The sequence below is a fragment of the Trichoderma citrinoviride genome (assembly GCF_003025115.1).
Source record: "Trichoderma citrinoviride strain TUCIM 6016 unplaced genomic scaffold BBK36scaffold_3, whole genome shotgun sequence".
NCBI lineage: Eukaryota > Fungi > Ascomycota > Sordariomycetes > Hypocreales > Hypocreaceae > Trichoderma > Trichoderma citrinoviride.
This window is the reverse complement of record NW_020194711.1, coordinates 1,706,060-1,724,623: the sequence shown is the minus strand read 5'-3', so window position 1 is coordinate 1,724,623 and position 18,564 is coordinate 1,706,060. Positions and strand designations below refer to the sequence as shown.

The 18,564-nt window shown below is 54.8% G+C and overlaps 5 protein-coding genes and 1 non-coding gene across 6 annotated transcripts; 1 reads left to right on the top strand and 5 right to left on the bottom strand.

The window, feature by feature from the left end:
• Positions 1-1,261: 1,261 nt before the first annotated feature.
• BBK36DRAFT_154937 (hypothetical protein) lies at positions 1,262-2,573 on the bottom strand (the record flags this gene model as incomplete). Its single annotated transcript, XM_024897632.1, has 3 exons — positions 1,262-1,582; positions 1,644-1,908; positions 2,002-2,573. The coding sequence occupies 3 exons, from the start codon at positions 2,571-2,573 to the stop codon at positions 1,382-1,384; spliced, it is 1,038 nt and encodes a 345-aa protein (XP_024752252.1). The 3' UTR covers positions 1,262-1,381.
• A 1,201-nt stretch (positions 2,574-3,774) lies between these two features.
• Positions 3,775-5,345, bottom strand: BBK36DRAFT_1111901 (natural resistance-associated macrophage protein; the record flags this gene model as incomplete). Its single annotated transcript, XM_024889747.1, has 3 exons — positions 3,775-4,914; positions 4,982-5,220; positions 5,294-5,345. 3 exons carry the CDS (start codon positions 5,343-5,345, stop codon positions 3,775-3,777), a joined length of 1,431 nt encoding a protein of 476 aa, XP_024752251.1.
• A 2,793-nt stretch (positions 5,346-8,138) lies between these two features.
• Positions 8,139-9,246, bottom strand: BBK36DRAFT_1134617 (phospholipid methyltransferase; the record flags this gene model as incomplete). Its single annotated transcript, XM_024892368.1, has 5 exons — positions 9,204-9,246; positions 9,000-9,062; positions 8,873-8,912; positions 8,738-8,754; positions 8,139-8,653 (listed from the first exon to the last, which is right to left on the bottom strand). Exons 2-5 carry the CDS (start codon positions 9,055-9,057, stop codon positions 8,139-8,141), a joined length of 630 nt encoding a protein of 209 aa, XP_024752250.1. The 5' UTR covers positions 9,058-9,062; positions 9,204-9,246.
• Positions 9,247-9,795: 549 nt separating this feature from the next.
• Positions 9,796-11,450, bottom strand: BBK36DRAFT_1157167 (hypothetical protein; the record flags this gene model as incomplete). The annotated part of the gene is made up of 4 exons (XM_024893995.1): positions 9,796-10,883; positions 10,937-11,099; positions 11,186-11,307; positions 11,378-11,450. The coding sequence occupies 4 exons, from the start codon at positions 11,448-11,450 to the stop codon at positions 9,796-9,798; spliced, it is 1,446 nt and encodes a 481-aa protein (XP_024752249.1).
• Positions 11,451-12,824: 1,374 nt separating this feature from the next.
• Positions 12,825-12,914, top strand: BBK36DRAFT_t51. Its single transcript has one exon. It is a non-coding gene; the product is annotated as a tRNA-Pro (tRNA).
• Positions 12,915-13,268: 354 nt separating this feature from the next.
• On the bottom strand, positions 13,269-14,983 carry BBK36DRAFT_1134614 (amino acid transporter; the record flags this gene model as incomplete). Its single annotated transcript, XM_024892367.1, has 4 exons — positions 14,916-14,983; positions 14,785-14,867; positions 13,600-14,731; positions 13,269-13,531 (listed from the first exon to the last, which is right to left on the bottom strand). The coding sequence occupies exons 3-4, from the start codon at positions 14,692-14,694 to the stop codon at positions 13,271-13,273; spliced, it is 1,356 nt and encodes a 451-aa protein (XP_024752248.1). The 5' UTR covers positions 14,695-14,731; positions 14,785-14,867; positions 14,916-14,983.
• Positions 14,984-18,564: the final 3,581 nt, after the last annotated feature.

Genomic DNA, 18,564 nt, shown 5'->3' with positions numbered 1-18,564 from the left:
TGAGAGCTCTGCCATTTTGGTTTGGCAAATAAGGAGGAAGCGTGCACCTTGAGGGCTGGATCTTGTTTCCCCTCTTTATTTGGCCATAGCTTTTACGTGGGGAGGAGGGTGTGAGTAAAGAGAAAACTGGTGTTCTTACTGGTTTTCCGTGAGAATGGATTTGGTTGCGATGTGGTTCCACTGTGTCTATCGCCTCTCTGAATAGCGGCAATACTTTCTGTCTTTGCGTTTGATCGGATGATGCGACGTTACTTGTCCGGGAAATTGCCTTGGGCGAGATGGATATGGTGACACGGGAAGACTATCCTGCTCTTTCGTGATGGAGACAAAGTGGCCATACGAAAGAGTGATTGTGGAAAATGAGTGGAAAAGCAAGTGAAACGACAATAGAAGCGTAGCCACGTTAGAAGGAAACGCCGGTGTAAGAACCCAAAATTCACTGAGGGGTTGTAGTATCTATCTTCTCATAGCTTTCATGTACGTTCCCAGTGATTGAATGGCATCGTTCGTCTCCGGAGCTCTTCTCTGGCATATTCAGACGCCAATCCCACATGGGAACAATAACCAGGGGCAATCGTGAAGCGTAGTTTTCGTCCTGCTTGAATTGTCATGGTTTATTCTGAACCAGTTGGAAAGGCAACTGGCCCCCCTATCTCTCGTGACACATCAAGTTGAACCGAGCGATGGAGTACGAGAGACGGCCCTTTTTGAAGGTTCTTTCGACGGGGACTCGATCAAACACTTGAGCAATGGATATATATTGGTGGGAAAAAAAGAGGCAGTAGGGTATGTCATGGCCACATGGACTGTTAGATTTATCCAGCTCCTCATCACTGAAGCATCCATCTCCTGTCAACATTCCTCTCAGAAAAAGAGATTGTCAACCAACAAGGGCCAAGAAAAAATATGAAGATAAGTGATATCCAAAGAGGATCCAAAGAGTAAGGTAGGCAATATAAAACAACAGATCAAGGAGATGTACACGCCATTCGCGCGGGAAAAAAAAAAACGAAACAAACAGGCAGATACAAAAGCTTGTAGAGCCCCCCACACAATGTGACTTTACTCAACTGTGTTCTTATCCGCAAACGGATTGTCATCATCATCGTCATCCTCCTCGTCAGACAGATACGAGCCGGTCCTGGGCTGCGCGCTCGGCCGCGGGTTCGAAGGCAGCGGCGGCGGTATCGGGGGCGCCGAAAACGCGGGCTTGGACGCCGGCCGGGGCGGCGGGGTGGCTTTCGGGGACGAGGTGATGCTCAGGCCGGCGATGTCGGGGTGCTCGGCCCGGGTTGGGGAGGTGGCCTCTCGTGCGGCCAGTTCTTCTTTGCCCTTGATAGCGGCCACTATAACCGGGGGGTTACTGGGTCAGTTCTGATTTCTAAGGGGTTGTGGATGACGCGGGGGATAGGTTATGCAGCTTACTTCGGTAGAGATGGGCCTGCTCTGCGAGTTCGTCGTCAGAGTCGCTGTCGGCGTCGACGGACTGGTCGAGCTGCTCAAAGGTCATGAGAGCGTGGACCAGCTCATCGTTGGCGTGGAGCAAGGGACCCAGCCACTGTTCGTGATCGACGTGATGAATCTTTGCTCTCGAATCAGTTTCGAACCATCACAAGAACGTTATCGAGTACTGAAGAACTTACAAAGCGCAACACCTTCCTGCGAAGAATCTTGCACGACTCGAATCTCTCCACGGCCAGGCTGTTGTCGGAGATGCGCTCCTTTTCGCGGTTGATCGTCTGCAGCACGTTGAGCAGGTTCGTCGCCGCCAGCGAAGACTCTGCGATGACGGACTTCATCTGCTCCTTTTCCGCCTCCAGGTTGAAGGGCTTCCGCTTGGTCTTGGTCTTGCTGCTGCGCTTCTTCTTGTCGGAGCTCGAGCTCCCTCCAAATATGGAACCGCTACCGCTACCGCTACCGCCGCCACCGCCGGACAGAGACAGAGAGGAGGCTTGCTGATGCTTGAACGAATCGACCATGGACGACCCGCGGCTGTGAGACGAGCGGCCGTGCGATGGACCGGCGGCAGCAGGAGGAGTCGGGGACTTGGGCGAAGCCGGCTCATCGTCTTCCTCGTCGCCAAAGGGGTTCTCCGTCTCCTTGAGGACGCGCGACCTCTCCTGCGTGACGGTGACCTTGCGCTTGGGCAGCTCCTTGTGCAGGCGCGCGATCCTCTCGAGGCCGGGCTTGTTCCCGTACTGCGACCAGCTGCTGAAGAGCTCGCGGCACTTCTTCCTGACCTCGGGGTCCGAGAGGTCGGAGGTGCCGCAGACGCGCAGGCGCTCGAGCAGGGGCTCGTCGGCGAAAGTGCGCGTGAAGCGCGGGCCGGCGTTCTGGATCAGGCCGTCGAGCAGGACGAGGGCGCGCAGCTGGCGGTGGACGTTGCCGTACTTGAGCTTCTTGCGGATGGCGCGCGCGGCCTCGGTCGGGCCCGAGGCCTGGATGGTGATGACCTCGACCAGGTCGGGGATGCCGCTGAGGTCGTCTTCTTCGTAGGCCTCGGAGGTGAGGGTCTCGATGGTGACCGTGACGGCCGAGTAGGGCTTCTTCTGCAGAGCTTTGTTAGAGAACATTGTCTCGTTCCAAGGGAGAGGCGGGGGGAGGCATGGAGGGGCGCCGCACTTGTTGAAACATTGTTGGATAGAGGCGAGGCTGAGCTGAGCGTGGGTTGGTATGTGCCCGTGTATAAAGCCAAGCGGGCGATGCTCTCAACTCTGGAGCTGCCCCGCGATGGTTCCAGAAAGCTGTCCCTCAAGGCCCTTTCTCTCTCGTCGTACTCGTTTAGCTGGAGCTCGAGTCAAGGGTCCGCCGAGCTCGTTTGTCCTTGTAGTACCACGACTCTCCAGCCGATGGTGTCGCTTCAGCCAATCGACCTGCGAAGCGCCACGTCGTCGCAAACCAGCAGCGCCCAGCTGGGCTAATAACAACGAGGCAGCTCTTCAGCTCTCCCAGCCCAAATCGAAGTCGAAATTGTCGCCTGATGATCTTCTCAGCCACTGCTTGGACTCGTTTCGTTTCCCGCGCGTGACTCGTCCCTCGGAGTTTCACCGCCCCTTCCTTCAGATCAGAAAACGATTGACATGAACCGAACGACGATCAGCTCTTGCGGGCTTTTGCAAGGGAATAACGCGAATAAAACAGCTGGGAGAGGTGGTGGTCCCTTTGGCCTGTCGATTTTAAAACGCGGGGCTGGAGGTTGGATTGATTCGGGGGGCTTTTGCGGTGGGGGCAGCGAGTGACGTCGCTTTTTTTTAAATGCTTGGCTTGAACATTGGACAGTTGAACGATTTTGGCCTCCTTTGCGTTGTCTTTTCTTCTCTGTTTGTCGTGTTTTGCTATTAAAAAGCTTGCGAGATGTGACTTGATGTGATATTTCCTGAGACCGGATAATTGTCCCGATTAGAAAGGCTGTGGAAGTTGCTGCGATACCGGTGGTGATGCGTGATGGCTTCATTGTGACACGGGGCTGTCATTATCACATGGAAGCTGGAACATTGGCAATGAAGTCCCAAAACCAAGAATTGGTGAGATAACGAATACATCTAGTTTATATACACGAGTACTGCTGCTCTGGTATTTCCAAGGTATCTCGCATACAGCTCGTAATACAGCCACGCCCATCTCGTTCAAAACCTCCACACTCGTCGATCTTATTAGCAGAACCGAGGTCTAAGTCTAGTCCCTGCAGCGTAGCGCCATGCAGCATGCCTTGTACAATAAGAGGCCAATCAAGAGGATAACAGAAACGAGAAAAGATGGTTGTCATTGAAAACATCATGCATTGCCCAGCCCCAACAGCACCAGGTTGGCAACATTCATCACCGCAATGAGCAGCCAGACGAGGGCGCTGACGATGATGAGCACCCAGCCGTTGGACATGTCGGTTCCCGGCTCGTCGCCTGGCCGGCCGTCTTCTTCTTGTTCCCTCGACTCGACGTGCAGCCGCGCTCGGCCGGGCCGCACCGTCATGTATCTGCTCCGGGCGGTAAAGTAGATGAGCGGGAACGTGACGAACGGCAGCACGGTGCTGAGCACGACCTGCGAGGCGTTGAGGGCCGTGTCGAGCCCCCTCTGCCCGACGGCGCCGGCAATGATGATGGACGGGGTGATGCTGAGGGAGCGCGTGCAGAGGCGCCGCAGCCAGGGCTTCATCTTCCAGCGCAGGGCGCCCTCGCTGACCATCTGGCCGGCAATGGTGCACACGATGCCGGCGGAGACGCCCGACAGGAGCAGGGCCAGGGCGAAGATGGTGCCGGCGCCGGACGAGATGCTCCGGGAGAGCAGCTTGTGGATGCCGAAGATGTCGGTGTCGAGGGCGTCCGGGTTGCCGTAGAGCGAGGCGCCGGCGACGATGAGGATGGACGAGTTGACGAAGAGGGCAAAGGTGAAGAGCGACAGCGCCAGCTCGGTGACGGAGTACTTGAGGCAGTGCCGGATGGCCTGGAGGGAGGGGATGTAGACGACCTTATCGTAGCTCCCGTCGATGGTGGACGAGGCGGCCGACACGGGCTGCTCCGGGGACGGCATGAGGCCGTGCTTCTCGTCGTAGTCCTTGAGCCGGGGCATGACGATGCCGGAGCCCAGGTACAGGCTGTGCGGCATGACGGTGGCGCCGAGGATGCCGCAGGCCTGGTAGAGGCCGTTGGACTGCACGATGGCGCCGGAGGGGATGTAGCCCTTGAGGACCTCGCCGACGCTGGTGTGCTTGATGAGGGAGAGCTGGATGCAGAAGCAGATGACGACGCCGAGGACCAGCAGCAAGACGAAGAACTCGAAGACGCGGAGGCCCTTCATGGAGCCGTCGGGGCGGTAGAAGACGAGGATGGCCATGACGTCGAGGATGGAGAGGGCGCAGCCGGCGACGAGGGGCAGCTTGGGGATGAGGAGGTTGAGCGCAATGGCCGTGCCAATGACCTGCAAACTGGTCAATACACGATTGGCTCTTGAATAGATAGGTCGATGAGACAAGTTAGAGGCATACCTCGGCAATATCAGTAGCGATAATGGCAACTTCGGCCAGCGCGTAGAGAAAGTAATTGAGCCATCGCGGCAGGTAGGCGCGGCACGCCGACGCCAGATCCAGCCCCGTGACGGTGCCCAGCTGGATGGCCAGGCTCTGGAGCAGGATGGCGAAGAGGTTGCTGAGCAGGACGACGAAGAGGAGCTTGAAGCGGTACGAGGAGCCTGCGGCGATGTCGGTAGAGTAGTTGCCGGGATCGACTGCGTAAAGAGGAGGGAAGAATTAGCCATCGAGTTCAAGCGCCTTGTCAGTTCTCTTTTATCGTTGACTTACTATATGCAACGGACACCATGAAGCCAGGCCCGACAAACTTGCCAAACGTCATGAGCACATGCCTCAGCCTCGCCAGCCCCGTCTCCCTTGCGCCGCTTCCATTCGGCGCGGTCATGACTGAAGCAGCATCTCTGCCGCGTCCGCCGCCATCATCGCCCTGCGCAAACAGCACGCCGGCTGCGACCTGTGCGCTCTGGACCTTGCTGTCGGCGGTCTTTCTGAAGGGATTCATGCGTGATGATGATGGTGTCTGGCGAGCGGCTGCATCTTCTGCGACAACGGCGCCCTCAGTCTCGGGTGTTATCCTGTCCATTTTGGCTCCCTCTGTGAGATTGATCGTGAGAGTGGTGGAAATCGTCCAGTCTGACAGCCGTCCAGCGTGACGAACCCTCCCCCTTTTCTCTTCGCTGCCGCCACGGTCCACGTATAACAGGACAACGGGGTTGTGGTGAGATATGAGATGCCGAGATCAGTGCGTAAGGTGAATATTCAAGTAATTGAACTTGGTCAAACGGTCTTGTCTCCCAGCTTCAACTCTCTCTCCCTCTCTTTCAAGCAAGACAAGCAAGACCTTGGTTCCTTCCACCCGTCACCCCGACCAAGAAAACAGAACAACAGGGACGGATCGCGCAGCGCGAGAACCAGCGTTGCAGCATAACCTCAAAAGAATCAAAAATCCCGGGTTTTGGAGTCCAAGTCAAAGATGTGAGAATGGATCACGAGTTCAGAGACTGCCGGAAACGACTTGGATCTTAAGGTTATTTCTGATGAGCCACAAGACGGGTCGCTTTTGGAAAGTGGAGACTGTGCCGTTTTTTGAGCGGGTTTCGATGACGGGCTGGTTTTTGTCGTCTCGGCACTCAGAACAAGTTGCGCTGGGATTCTTGTCTCCGAATTGTGTTTCTTCAGATGTGTCTTGGATTAAAGAAATAGATCGTAATGTGATTAAGAGGTATTTCGTTTCTAGAAGAGCATGGACGTCACAATAAGGAGTTCAAGGTCCTCTCCAGCTACTGATCGGAAACAAGGAGCGCCGGTTCAATAACTGTTACGGCATCGGGTGGCCAAACCCCCAGGCCCGAATCTGCCCGGAAGGACGTGCCTCCGGTCTCACTGGCGCGCAAAAGCTCGGGACAAGGATGAAGAGAGGCTGAGCGATAGTGATCCACTGCTTCCACAGACAAGCTCATAACAATAAAATCATGATTTTAAAAAAGCCCGTTGTCCTTTAATCAGCTGAACCTGAAAGAAAGAGACGAGAAGAGAGAGGTTTGTCGTCGAGATAGCCTCCCGGCCGGTATGATCCGCCTCGGCGACACCAAGGCCGGGAGGAGGAGGGGGATAGAATGGTCTAGAAAGCGATCCCGGATTCCCAATGCAAGGGGCAACTTGGAGTAGTAGTAGTAGGCGATGATGAATCAGAGAAGACGAAAATTGCTGCTGCGTGATGCAAGGCAGCTTTTGCGCCTCTCCCTATTCGTCGACGCCAGCCAGGGTTGCTCAGATGCCGTTCCGAGCTGCAGATGCTCGGCTGTGTGTGTGTGCGTGTGTGTGTACATGTAAGTGGGCAGGACAGCTTCCCTGGAGTGAGTGCTTGACGATGGGCTTCCCTGATAAAGTGCTCAGCTTCGGGCAGATGCCTCGCTATTTACATGCGTTCTACACCGACGCACTAGTGAGCAGGCAACTCAACAGTCTCATTCACAACAATGCATGGATACCTGTAGCTACGATAGAGACATCAACCCCCTGCATCATGTCCGGAACCTCAGTGCCGCCTATTGCACATACTGGTCCAAGTATCTTAGGTACTTTATGATTCCCATATCACCTCCGAGCTTCAATCTGGCCCCCGTACACTTGGACCGGGTTTCCCCGGAATCTTTTTCTGGGCACCTCAAGATTCCCTTCTTCTCCACTAGTGAAGAGTCGGCTTGCCGTTGCCATCCGGGTTCTTCTCACCTTTTTCTTTAGCCTTGGTTCCGAGAGAACACAGAACCCATCACATGCGCCATCTTGCCAATGGTATATTTCTTTACGTTATATTTTTTTTGGCCCTTCTTCCCCCGCGTCTGGCCGCTCCTCTGGGGCCCCAAACGTGGCTGAAGATGGGGCTTGACGATCTTTTGACATCATATCTACGGCTTAATCGCGGGATGAGAAGAATTGCAACAACCTCAAGGAAGAGAGAAGAACCACCCTTGATGACTATCGTGTATCGCTTCACATCTCACCAGCTGAGTGAAATCACCGTAGAACCAATATACTAGTCATACAGCTTCTTGCTTCGCACAATACCCTCGTAAGCTGCGCCACGTGCCGTCGGTCTTATGCCGGCATTCGATCGGGATGCGACTCCGGATATGCTCTGCCGTTCTTTTTGCTTCAATTTGTTGCCGTCGTGCCGGTTCTTGGGGAGGGCCTCAAGCTCGCACAGACATTGCCCGAGAAGAAGTCTTTTGTGTAACTACAATCTAAACAAGCCATCACATGAAGCATAATCATGAACAACCTCATCGTTCCTCTCAAAACGCCCATTCTCTTAACCGATCTAGTGGTATATGTGGAATTCCCAGCCTTTTCCCCCAACACCTTTGCTTCCCTCGCTTCGTCCTTGCAACAAACCGCATCCGAGTCTGTTGAAAGACTTTTTTCTCTTTTCCGCATGCAATGCCCTCTCCTCCCCCCATAGCACAAAAACGCCAAATGCTACCTGGGTATCGACCACAATCTCGCCCTCTCTCTCTCTCCCATGCCCCCCCCCCCTCCCGTTCCAGATAACCCTCCACCCCATGCCAATCGGCAGTCAAATATAAGATCCGGGACCCCTCCCCCCCAATTACACTCAAATCTTCTTCTTCCCCGACTTGGCCGCCTCCCTCTCCCTCTCCCGCTTCGCATAAATCCCCGCCGTAAACGGATCCTCGAACCGCAGCGCAACGACGTACACGAGATAGACGCCCGCCGTCAGCAACAAGCCCGCCGGCTTGCCGTACACCAGCGCGGTGCCCAAGAAGTTCATCGTCGAGCCCCAGTACATGGGCGCCGACGTGACGTTGAAGGGGAACCCCGTCACCATGTCGTCCATCAGGATGCCAAAGTAGTCGCCCAGGAAGGTGCCCGTGATGCCCAGCCGCCACGTCGACGACACGACCAGGACGTTGCCGAGGACGAGCAGCGTGTAGCCCGCGGCCTGCGCGTAGAGCGACGTCAGCAGCGGGTGCGACGGCTGCTCCGACAGCGCCACCTTGTAGAGCCAGTCGCGGACGAGGCCGAGCGAGAAGATTGTCGCGGCCAGGGCGTAGCAGGCGGCGTAGCGCTTGCCGCCGAAGAGCCGGGTCAGGATCTTGTTGTGGTATTCTTGAGTTGGACTCGAGAGTTAGCAATGCCGCAGAGCTGGACTGGATATCGATTCATGGGTATATATATATATGTATATCGAACCTTGACGAGCGACGATGCTGCAGTAGAAGAATTACGTGTAAGCAAGCAACCTCAATGTGGCCATAATGTAACCGCACATGATGGAGGAGGGATCCATCAGTGCTGGGTAAGTAGATGGGTAGGTGTGTTTCTTACTTCCAGAAGAGCGGATTGAAGACAATTGACCCTGCTGAGACTGTGGTTGACGCATGTTTTCATGCTCCAGTTAGACATCCATATCTTCTCTTAGCATCTGAAGCTTTCCTCCTCGTTGTTCACATACTCAGTAGACTCTGCTTGTCGAGGTCAACGTATTTCCCGAGGTTCAATGATGACGCCATGGCGAGCTATGTAGCTTGACAACAGCTCAGTAACCTATTCAGAATGGCAGGATGAGAGGGGAGGTCGAAGAGGCTGAATATTAGAGACAAGAGCGACAAAGCTCTACACACAATCACAGGCCGAAGAAAAAAAAAAAAGCAAAGGCAAGGAAACGTGGCTGTATCGCGGCCGGGGAGCTGGAAGCAGATAGTACGAGTAAATCCAGGTCGAGTCCTTATAGCGTCATGCATCCCGCCCTGCGTGCTTTTAAGACAAAAGTTCGGGGGGCGGGGATTGGATTGGCCGCCTTGGATGGAGCCCCCAACAAAATTGGCGTCTGTCACAAGCCAAAAATTCCATGCATTCTTGCACTGCCAAAGTTCCCAAAGGAGCCGCCCAGGGAAGGACGGGATGAAATTAGACAGGGGAAACAGAATTAACATTGAGCAATGTGTTGTTCATGGCCCGCCCAAAGATGGACAGGGCTCAATACCACCGCTAATAAACCCTCAAAAGAAAATACCAGCCCATGTGCGAGGCGGAACGCCTGTAGTATATCATCTCTCACGGCGTCCTTCAGAGAAACAAAAGAGCATGTCCAGCTAACACTGGTCGGCGATTGGTATCTATCATTCCGTTCACGTCCCTCACAATACAGAAAATCGTTCATCATCAGCCCGTCTGTCCACGATCCGCGATCCGCTTGGCTTTTCTCCCCACAACGCCGTGTAACGCCGCCCATAGGTTATTGACCTGCCTTACTTCCTGTTCCTCGTCTTCTTCCCTGTCGTTTGCGTGTCTTCCTCTTCCTCGTCTTGGCCCTTCTTGAGATCCTCCGTCAGGCCCCATTCTTCCTTGTCGTACCAGTCTTCGCCGTCGGACATGTCCCGGTTGGGCCCGCAGTGTGCCTCTGCCTTTGACCAATGCAGCACGTCTTTGCGCAGCCTTTCCGCCTTCAGCAGCCCCAGGTGTAGCCTTGAAGCTCCTCGGCAGACCTCCTCTTGCTTCTGGACATACAGGGCCAGCAGCCGTCTGATGTCTTCGGCCTCATTTTCTGGCAGCCCGAGGTTCCGGTCCATCTTGGCATTCGGAGGCGGCAGGAACATTGGGTGGATGTATGACGCCTCTGCATCCGTCTTGTCTTCCAGGCTCTGGTGAGACGGCTTCCTTGTTTCTTCAGCGCCGTCGTGCATTTGGACATCTTCACTGGGCGGCCGGCTTCCCTTCTTGCGACCCTGGCTTGTGCTTTCGTTTGTAGGCTGTCCGCCGTTTGTATGTTTGCCCGTGTCGCCATTGGGTATACCTTTGCCGTCGTCCTTCTTCGCGTCGTTGGTTTTGCTTGGTGCGTCTTCGGGAACCGTGCCGTTGTCTGTTTCCATAGGCTCACCCTGCTGGGAAGGTGTTTTCCTCTTTCCAGGTGATTCGGCATCGCGCATGGCCACGTCGCCATCCGCTGGGACAGCGACATCCTGCTCGTCCGAGGCCTTTGGTTCGTCTGGCCTTGAAGAATGAGCACCGAGCTCGTCGGTGCTCGAGCTGCCATTCACGTTGGCCGGTGAAGGTGCCTTGTCGTCTGCCTTGGAACCATCCTTAGGCTGGCGGGCTGTGCTTTCTTTCTTATAAAACTCAATGTCATTGGCGCCGACCATGGTCGAGCACGGCACCCAAGTTGCGTCGCCACATAGAGCTGTCCACAAATGCCGAACCTTCCACAGCGACCGGTTCTCCTTTTGCATTATGCCAGAGCTCTGCTTGACCAGTTCTGTAAGTGTGTGGGACGTGAACGGCTTGGAGAGGACGGGATGGGTCGGTAGGTCGGTCGACGCGGTGAGAGGCGCGAGGATGTCTGCCAAACGTTAGAACGAGCCCCGTCACGAGCAGGTTGCGTGGAAAGCGTACGCTCGAGGCGAATGTTGGCATATGGGTCCAGCTCTGCAGCCGACAGCATGGCCTCCTCGATGCGGGCCTCGTCGTCGTCGCTGTCGAACTCGTAGCCGTCTTCGTCGACCAAGGGAGGGTTGCGGTGGATGATGGCCCTCCGTACACCGGCGTACTCGACAGTCTGTGTCGGATTGCAGCTAGGTTAGCCATCGCGCGCCTCTTCACGGGGGGGCTGGGCAGTTCTGCCTGCTGCACGGCGAATCGTACCTCCTTGTAGGCGACCGGCGCTGTCGTGGGCAGCAACTGCCCCTTGTGCGCGAAACGCGCCCTCTTCTTCAGCTTGTTGCCGCGGTTGGTGTAGCTCTCAATCTCGGAATCCGAGTCGGACTCTGTCGAGGCGACGGGGTTAGCGAGCGTGATCCGACGTAGGCTAGGCTGCGAGGGCTCTGCAGAGCTCACCATAGGCCCTCCGCTTGAAGGCCTTTTTCATGCCGGCGATGGTCTCGGCGAAGAGCACCTGCTGCGACGCCATGACGGGCAGATGCCGAGGCCGGCCGGTGGCGTGGGAGGGTCGACGGCGGGAGGCGGAGGATGGAGGAGGCAGGAATCGTGTGTCTCTGTGTGCGAGGGGCGGCAGAGCGTGGCAGGGCGCGGCAGAGCTGAGTCGAGCAGAGTCGGTCGGTCGAGCAGGAAAGCAGTAAGTCGGCAACGCGGAATCGGGTCGTTTCTGGCCTTGAGAACGCGGCACTCGTGAGAAACCCGGGCTGTGTGCAAGGTCAAGGTCGGCTGAAGACGGGCAGGAGGAGGTGGAGGAGGAGGAGGAGAGGCAGAGGCACAAGCAGAAGCAGCAGAGCAGCGCAAACCGCCGGCCGGACCAGGACAAGACAAGGCTCGGCCTGCTCTGGCCCAGTCCACTTTTATTTTTCTCCCAGTCCCGAGCTCTCTTCTGCTGCGCTTCTGCTGGTGCTGCTTGCAAGTCCCGTGGCCAATCAGAGAGGCGGCTCGCGGAGGCGTACTTTTGCCGATGCCGTGCTGTGACGTAGCATTGGGCTATCTGCCGGGGTTTAAGCGGGCGATGGGAAATCATTAAAACTCAATTGCTTACCCTGGATTTATACGAATGTCGACGTAAGCAACGAATGCAGCCTTATGATATGGAGTAAAGGCATAAGAACATGCTTTGTCTGTGGGCCATAGTCCAAGTGACAAGTCTCCAGATGCGGCATAAGCGTCCAGACCCATGGTCATCAGATTGCCATATTACTTAACAGAGCCGGCGTCAATCTTGCCCCAAGTGCCTCATTCTCATCAAAGTACTGATCGGACATTTTCTCGGGCTTGATGGTTGTTTCTGGGGGCAGAGTCCATGCAGGGACTGTGCGGGCATGAGGAAGCGAGGTAAGCGAGTTGGGGGTTACGCATGCCACGTGAACTTTCACGACCCTCTCTGCTTGCTTCATCTTGCGGTCTCGAATCGGGATGCTCACGACCAAAAAGACTCGAAGCCATACAGTATCAGGGCCTCTAACACATCGAAATTGGGCCTCTATACGCCCACAACGACCATAGTTCACTGCATCTGCCTTCTCGCAATCCCATCCATGACCAATTTTGTCAATCTAAAACTTCATTTTTCAAAAGCATTCTTCCGCATCCCGGAGCTCAGATCCGGAGCTCTCCGTCCCCACCCCGGTCCGACTCCGATACCGCTACAAACATGCTGAATTCTGCCCACCCCCAATCAATCTCATTTCCCCTTTGCATCCACCAAGAACCCACAACCTAAAAAAGTAACCCACGATCCACAAACCCAAACAACAGCCCATAAAAAAAGCAGGAGGACAGGCATCTCCAGCCCTTGATGAGTTCAATACGAGCGAGCTTCTTTCACCAACGAATCATCATCGGTCTGGTGGTCTAGTGGTATGATTCTCGCTTAGGGAAAACCCCAAGTTTGTTCTGCGAGAGGTCCCGGGTTCAATCCCCGGCCAGACCCGTTCGTTTACAGCTTCCTCTTGGGAAGCTTCACTTTTTGGCCGTTTGTGCTTATTTTTATTATCGCAATTGAGGCGAACCGTCGACATACACACAAACCTCTCTTCTGCCACTCTTTTTGCTATAGGTCGTATGTAGGTAGTGGGCTTACCGTTGGCTCGTTATCAGCTCATCCATCTGGCTGTAACAGAATAAGCAATCGGTGTAAGTCGAGGGGTCATTTTTCTCCTGAAATTGGAACTTTTTGCAATGAGCGGGCATTGCAGTTCATTATATTACACACACACACATATATATATATACTCTCAATAACGACGAAATGGGCATTAGGGAATCGTACCCCCCCGCCGTTGAAAACTACTGGAACAGCGTATAGTAAACGCGCTTCCAAGAAGGCTGAGCTGCCACAAACTCCCGATAGGCGCGAATCTCATCCCAATCCAGCTCACGACGACCGGTATCGACATCGATCTGGTCCAGCTTCAGCCAGCCAGTCCGCTTCCAGATGTATCCGCCGATCCAAAAGGCCAGGACAATGGGGAGGGCGAGGTAGGCCTGGAAGAAGCCCTCGACATCGTTGAGCCCCTCTTGGCCAGGGGGTGCGATGGCTGTGTAAAACTAGACGATGGCGTGTCAGTCTCGAGAAACGTTTGTATGTATGAAATGAGGAGAAGATGAAAGCTTACTTGAGCAATAAAGACGATGAAGCAAATAATCAACCCGATCCATGATCCCACGACGCCAAAGATTGCCTTGAACGGAATCTCCTCGACAGAGTGCCCGTGGTAGGCCCAGGCGGCACGGAAACGGATATGCGCCAGGCAGATGGCGGCCCAAGCGAAGAGCACAGCCAGACCGGACAGCGCCTGCAGCCAGTTGAAAACCGTCGGCCCCGAGGCGCTGAGGTTGATGTAGGCGAGCGGACCGGTGAGCAGCATGAGGATGGTGGAGGGGAGGCATCGGCCGGAGCGATCAATGTAGGTGAAGAACTTGGGGGCGTAGCCCTGCTGCGCCATGGCCGTCAGGGTGCGCGAGCCGCCGTAGACGCTGGACACGCCGATGGAGATGACGGAGATGAGGATGACGGCGTTCATGAAGTGGTCGAAGCCGCGGAGGCCGGCGTAGAGCCCGACGAGGACAAACGGCGAAGCCTTGACGTCGGTGTACGCCGCGCTGGACAGCAACCGCTGGTCGTCCGCAGGAATCAAGAGGCCGACGAAAAAGAGACCGAGCACGTAGAAGAGGGTGATTCTCCAAAACACCTGCTTGATGGAGCTGGGCAGAGACTTGACCGGGTTGCGACTCTCCGCCGCCGCGAGGCCGACGAGTTCCGTTCCGGTAAAGGAGAAGGCGGCGGTGACGAACACGGAGCAGAAGCCCCTGAATCCGTTGCGGAACGCCCCCGGATTATGCCAATACTTGGCTCCCACGTATTCGGAATACCGACCGTCCGACGGGCCGCCGCCGAGCACGAGCACGAAGCAGATGATCATGAAGACGACCGTCGCCGCGAGCTTGATGACGGAAGACCAGAACTCTTCCTCGGCGTAGCCGATGCTCCCAAAGATGTTGATGAGGATGATGGCGACCCAGAAGATGGTGATCCAGACGCCGACGCTTATCTCCTGGTTCCAGTACTGGATGACGAGGGAGCAGACTGTCAGCTCGAGCGGCAGGACAACGAACCAGAGGGAGAAGTAGTTCCAGCCGACGGCGAAGCCAAAGGACGGGTCGATGAAGCGGGTTGCGTAGGTGTAGAAGCCGCCGGAAACGGGGTACATGATGGCGAGCTCGCCAAGAGCAAAGACTGTGGGTGAAAGGGCATTCTGTAAGCATAACGTACAAATTCATCGATGTGACGGATTGACTCTTTCTGAAGACTTACCGACGTTGAAGACCATGAAACCGACGATGAGAAAGCAGATGAGAACCGAAGCAGGACCCTAAACATCACCTGTCAGCAAAACACGTTCACCAAAAAACTCCCCCGTTTCTCCCCCCCTCTTCTTCTTCTTCTTCCCCCATCATCTCTTTCGATCCAGAATGTGTGCCAACTTACACCCTTGGCCAAGGCACCGCCCGAACCGACAAAGAAACCAGCGCCAATCGAGCCGCCAATGGCAATCATCTGCAAGTGCCGCGTCTTCATCGCCCGGTCCAGCTCGACGAGCCCCAGCCCGTAGTGCTTCTTCTGGAACGACTTGGCGTTGAGGCCGTTGCGCGTCCAAAAGTCCTCGTCGTCGTATGAGTTGTTGCCGAAGCCGTCGCCGTCCGACTGCGGCACCACGGCGGTGTCTCGCACGGATTTGTCCATGTTGTTGGAGCCCTTTTCCTCGGACGACGGAGAGCCGCCCGAACTGGCCCGCCCAGACATTTCTTTCCTTTTTTTCTTTCCCTTCCTTTCTTTCTTTATACGATCGTGTTATTATGTCGTGTAAGAGGTACAAATTGGAACGATTTGGCAGAAATATTCCGTAGCGCCGGGCTTGTTATTGGTGCGCGGCAGTTGAGGGAAAGCTTGAGATCTCGGGGCGCAAAGTAGAGCCTCGCCCGGGAATTCGGATCGAGGTGTGTGTGGTTCGTTCAATGTAGGCTGTTTTAATGCAAGGGACGGGAGGGCTAGAATATTTCCAGAAGCCCTTTCTCGGAGGGAACGTCACACAAACCAACAACAAAACAGCAAAGTGGAAGCGAGGACGAGGGTTACACAGTTAGGATGGGATCAGCACTTTATATGGGATTTTGCTACTCTCTCTCTCTCTCTCTCTCTCTCTTCCACTCTTTTCTCTCGTCTGCCCTGTCCGTAGCATTTAACCACTCAACTATTACTACCATCAATGACTAGCACCGAGCCAATGCCCATGCTTCGTTTCTGCTCAGACCTTGCCAACACGGGGCCCAACATTGGGAAAGCTGAGGCGGAAAGCCAAAGCGGGCTGATATCCACTGACTCAGTAGGCAGACGAGGCTTCCTGTCCGATAGCCGGGACCGGAAGGAATACTAGGTTCGGAGAGAGAAAGAGAGAGAGAGAGCAATTGGTCTCCGGTCCTCTGGGGTGTGCCATTTCAAGAAGAGTGCGCCCCCTTGCCAAGGCATAACATACCGGGTCTCTTTCTCCTCGCAACATACAAAAGCAGTAACAAATGTGGTGTGTCCAGCTAATAAGCCCCGTCGCTGCGAGTAAGCAGTGCCTGTAATGGAATGTACATGCTTGCATGTAGTAACACCAGAGGCGAGATTCCTGCAGCAGCCCTCCGTTCCTCGCAGTGGTAGAGGTAGAAAGCAGCAATTGTGGTACGAGAAGGCGATGTTTAGCTTGAGACGGCCGTTGGCAAGACGGGCCTCCGTGGGTCCGCCCAGCAGCGATCCCGGGAGACTTCATGGGCGCCGTCGCCAGAGAGCCCACTTGGCCGACGGCCTGGCCACTCCGCGAGGCTGCTATTAGGTAATTGTCAATTAGAAGCAGGTTGGGGGTTTGCGCGGGATGGGATGAGATGCGGCGCTTTGTTTGCTCGTCGGGGACTGGATTTGCAATGGGGGGGTGGATGACTGAAGTTCGTGGTGGGTTTCGATTTTGCATTTTTGGTGACTCTTCTCCCAATCCCCACTTGCAGCTGGAGAAAAGCCTTGGGAGGGTTTCGTCTAATTGTTGCTGTCCGTGGGGGGTCCAAAGGGAGAATTCGGGGAACTCTGAGGTGATGATTCCTTGAAGAAAAGGAAAACGTAAACAATGTCTTGGAGGACGGGATATTCTGCTTGGCAAGCTGCCACCCCTGGATATCATGTGAAAGAGCGTTTACACTCGAGACAGTCAGCTTTATTAAGACATGTATGTACAGGTCGCGTGAATACCAAGAGAATAAGCAGTAGAGAATCATCTTCAAAAACCCATGGGTGACGGTTTGTCTTGCATCTGGAGATGCTCGATAAACGTGGAACATCAATGAGGCCCAAAAAAAAAAAAAAAATTCACATCAGCCTCATCCAGCAACCCAGTCATGTCTCAGATTTTTTTTCTCTCGGCGAAGATAGAGTTGTTCCTTCGCCCCTCGCTAGAAGCCCGATGGAAACACCACCACCAAAGGCCAAAAAAAAGCCAAGCAAGCCAAGCCCTGTCCGCGAGTCATGTCCTCGAAAAGCAACTTTAAAGAAAAACGAGAACATGGCCCGCCAAGCCCGCTTCCCCGATCTGCGCCCCCGGACCCCGCGAACTCTCTTTGTGTAAATATGTGTCAACGATTTGCCAATGTCAAACGATTGCCGATGCTGGCCTTGCGTTGCCCGAGGCCGGTTCCAATTCCGCCCATCTCTTTGATGTTTCCTGTCTTGTGATCGATCATTGATAGCACCTTTCTAGAACGCCGGAAAGCCGGCGGGTCGGCTTCACTAGTTAGTTGCTGGTCAGCGGCGGCTGGTTACCGTCGAGGCGGCGCCACGTTTTATGGATATGGAGAGAAGCGATTGGCCGGGGGATCATGGAATCCGGGTCTCGGGCGGGACGAACTGGCTTCGAATCGACGATGTAGAGGGTGTAGCTGAGCTTGTCGACTGTAAGGCGTGCTTTGGACGGGACGGTGGCTTCGAGTCTTTGGCATCAACCAGGTTCTGCTGCAGCACCGGTGGCTGTAGAGTGTCTCTGGTGTTGCGGTCAGAGGTCATCAGATCATCCCGAGGACAGCTAACTAGCAACCAGCAGCCTGCACACTCGTAAGCAATCGTAGATTAGGAGAAAAGGTTACAATGTTAGAGGGCGCGGCCAAGGATGTCTTGTCATATGCCGCTGTTAAACGAAGCTGACCTGGCTTCCATCCACCTGGTGATATTAACTCACGGTGGCTATTTTGTACTTGCCAGGGAATCGGATGTATTATTCTGTCGAAGGATCAATACGATGAACGAGAACAGTTCCATGTGTATTCCTTTTTTTTTCTCCCCACATTATAGATGCGGAAGCACGAGAAGGCCAGCCATAGATGTCGTCCCCGCAACGCCTTCATTGCAAACACTCTCAGCTGTACTTGTCAAGAATAGGAGGTGAACAGGTCTTTGTCTATCCATTTTGAGCTACTTGGGATTCTTCGGAAAGGATGGGTCAATGAATAAGCTTGCCAAGATAACCTTGATAGTCCCGTTGGGTGCTGCTGGGGACCAGAACTGGAGACACGGGGACGCAGAGCCACCTCCGCATTTTGAGGCCTCCGCAGTTCGACGATCCCGTTCTACACCTCGGATATTTCGGCTGTAGTGAACTACGTATCACCATGAGAATCATCTCCTCAACAATGCAACAGAATCATCCTTTCAATACAACCTTCCAGCCTCACGCCATAAAACTGGAGAGTACATGCATGTAAGTGCTGCTAGTACTAGCACCGACGGGGTCTAAGCGGCGAGAGCAAGCATAACAGTCGTCGCCATAAACCGCGGATAGCCACAAGCAATTACCCCATGGCATGTTCCCCAGAGAATACGATGGTCATTCATTCTTCAGCTACTACTCTATTGATTCGATCTTGGGGTAGACATGCGGGTCTGGGGTTGATGACAGGAGCGCCGCCACAGATACATGTAAGGTAGACAAGTTCGCCAAGGGCGTGGGCACAACAAGCAAGCTTTGGATACTTTGCTTGCGCCCGCTTCAAGCAACCCT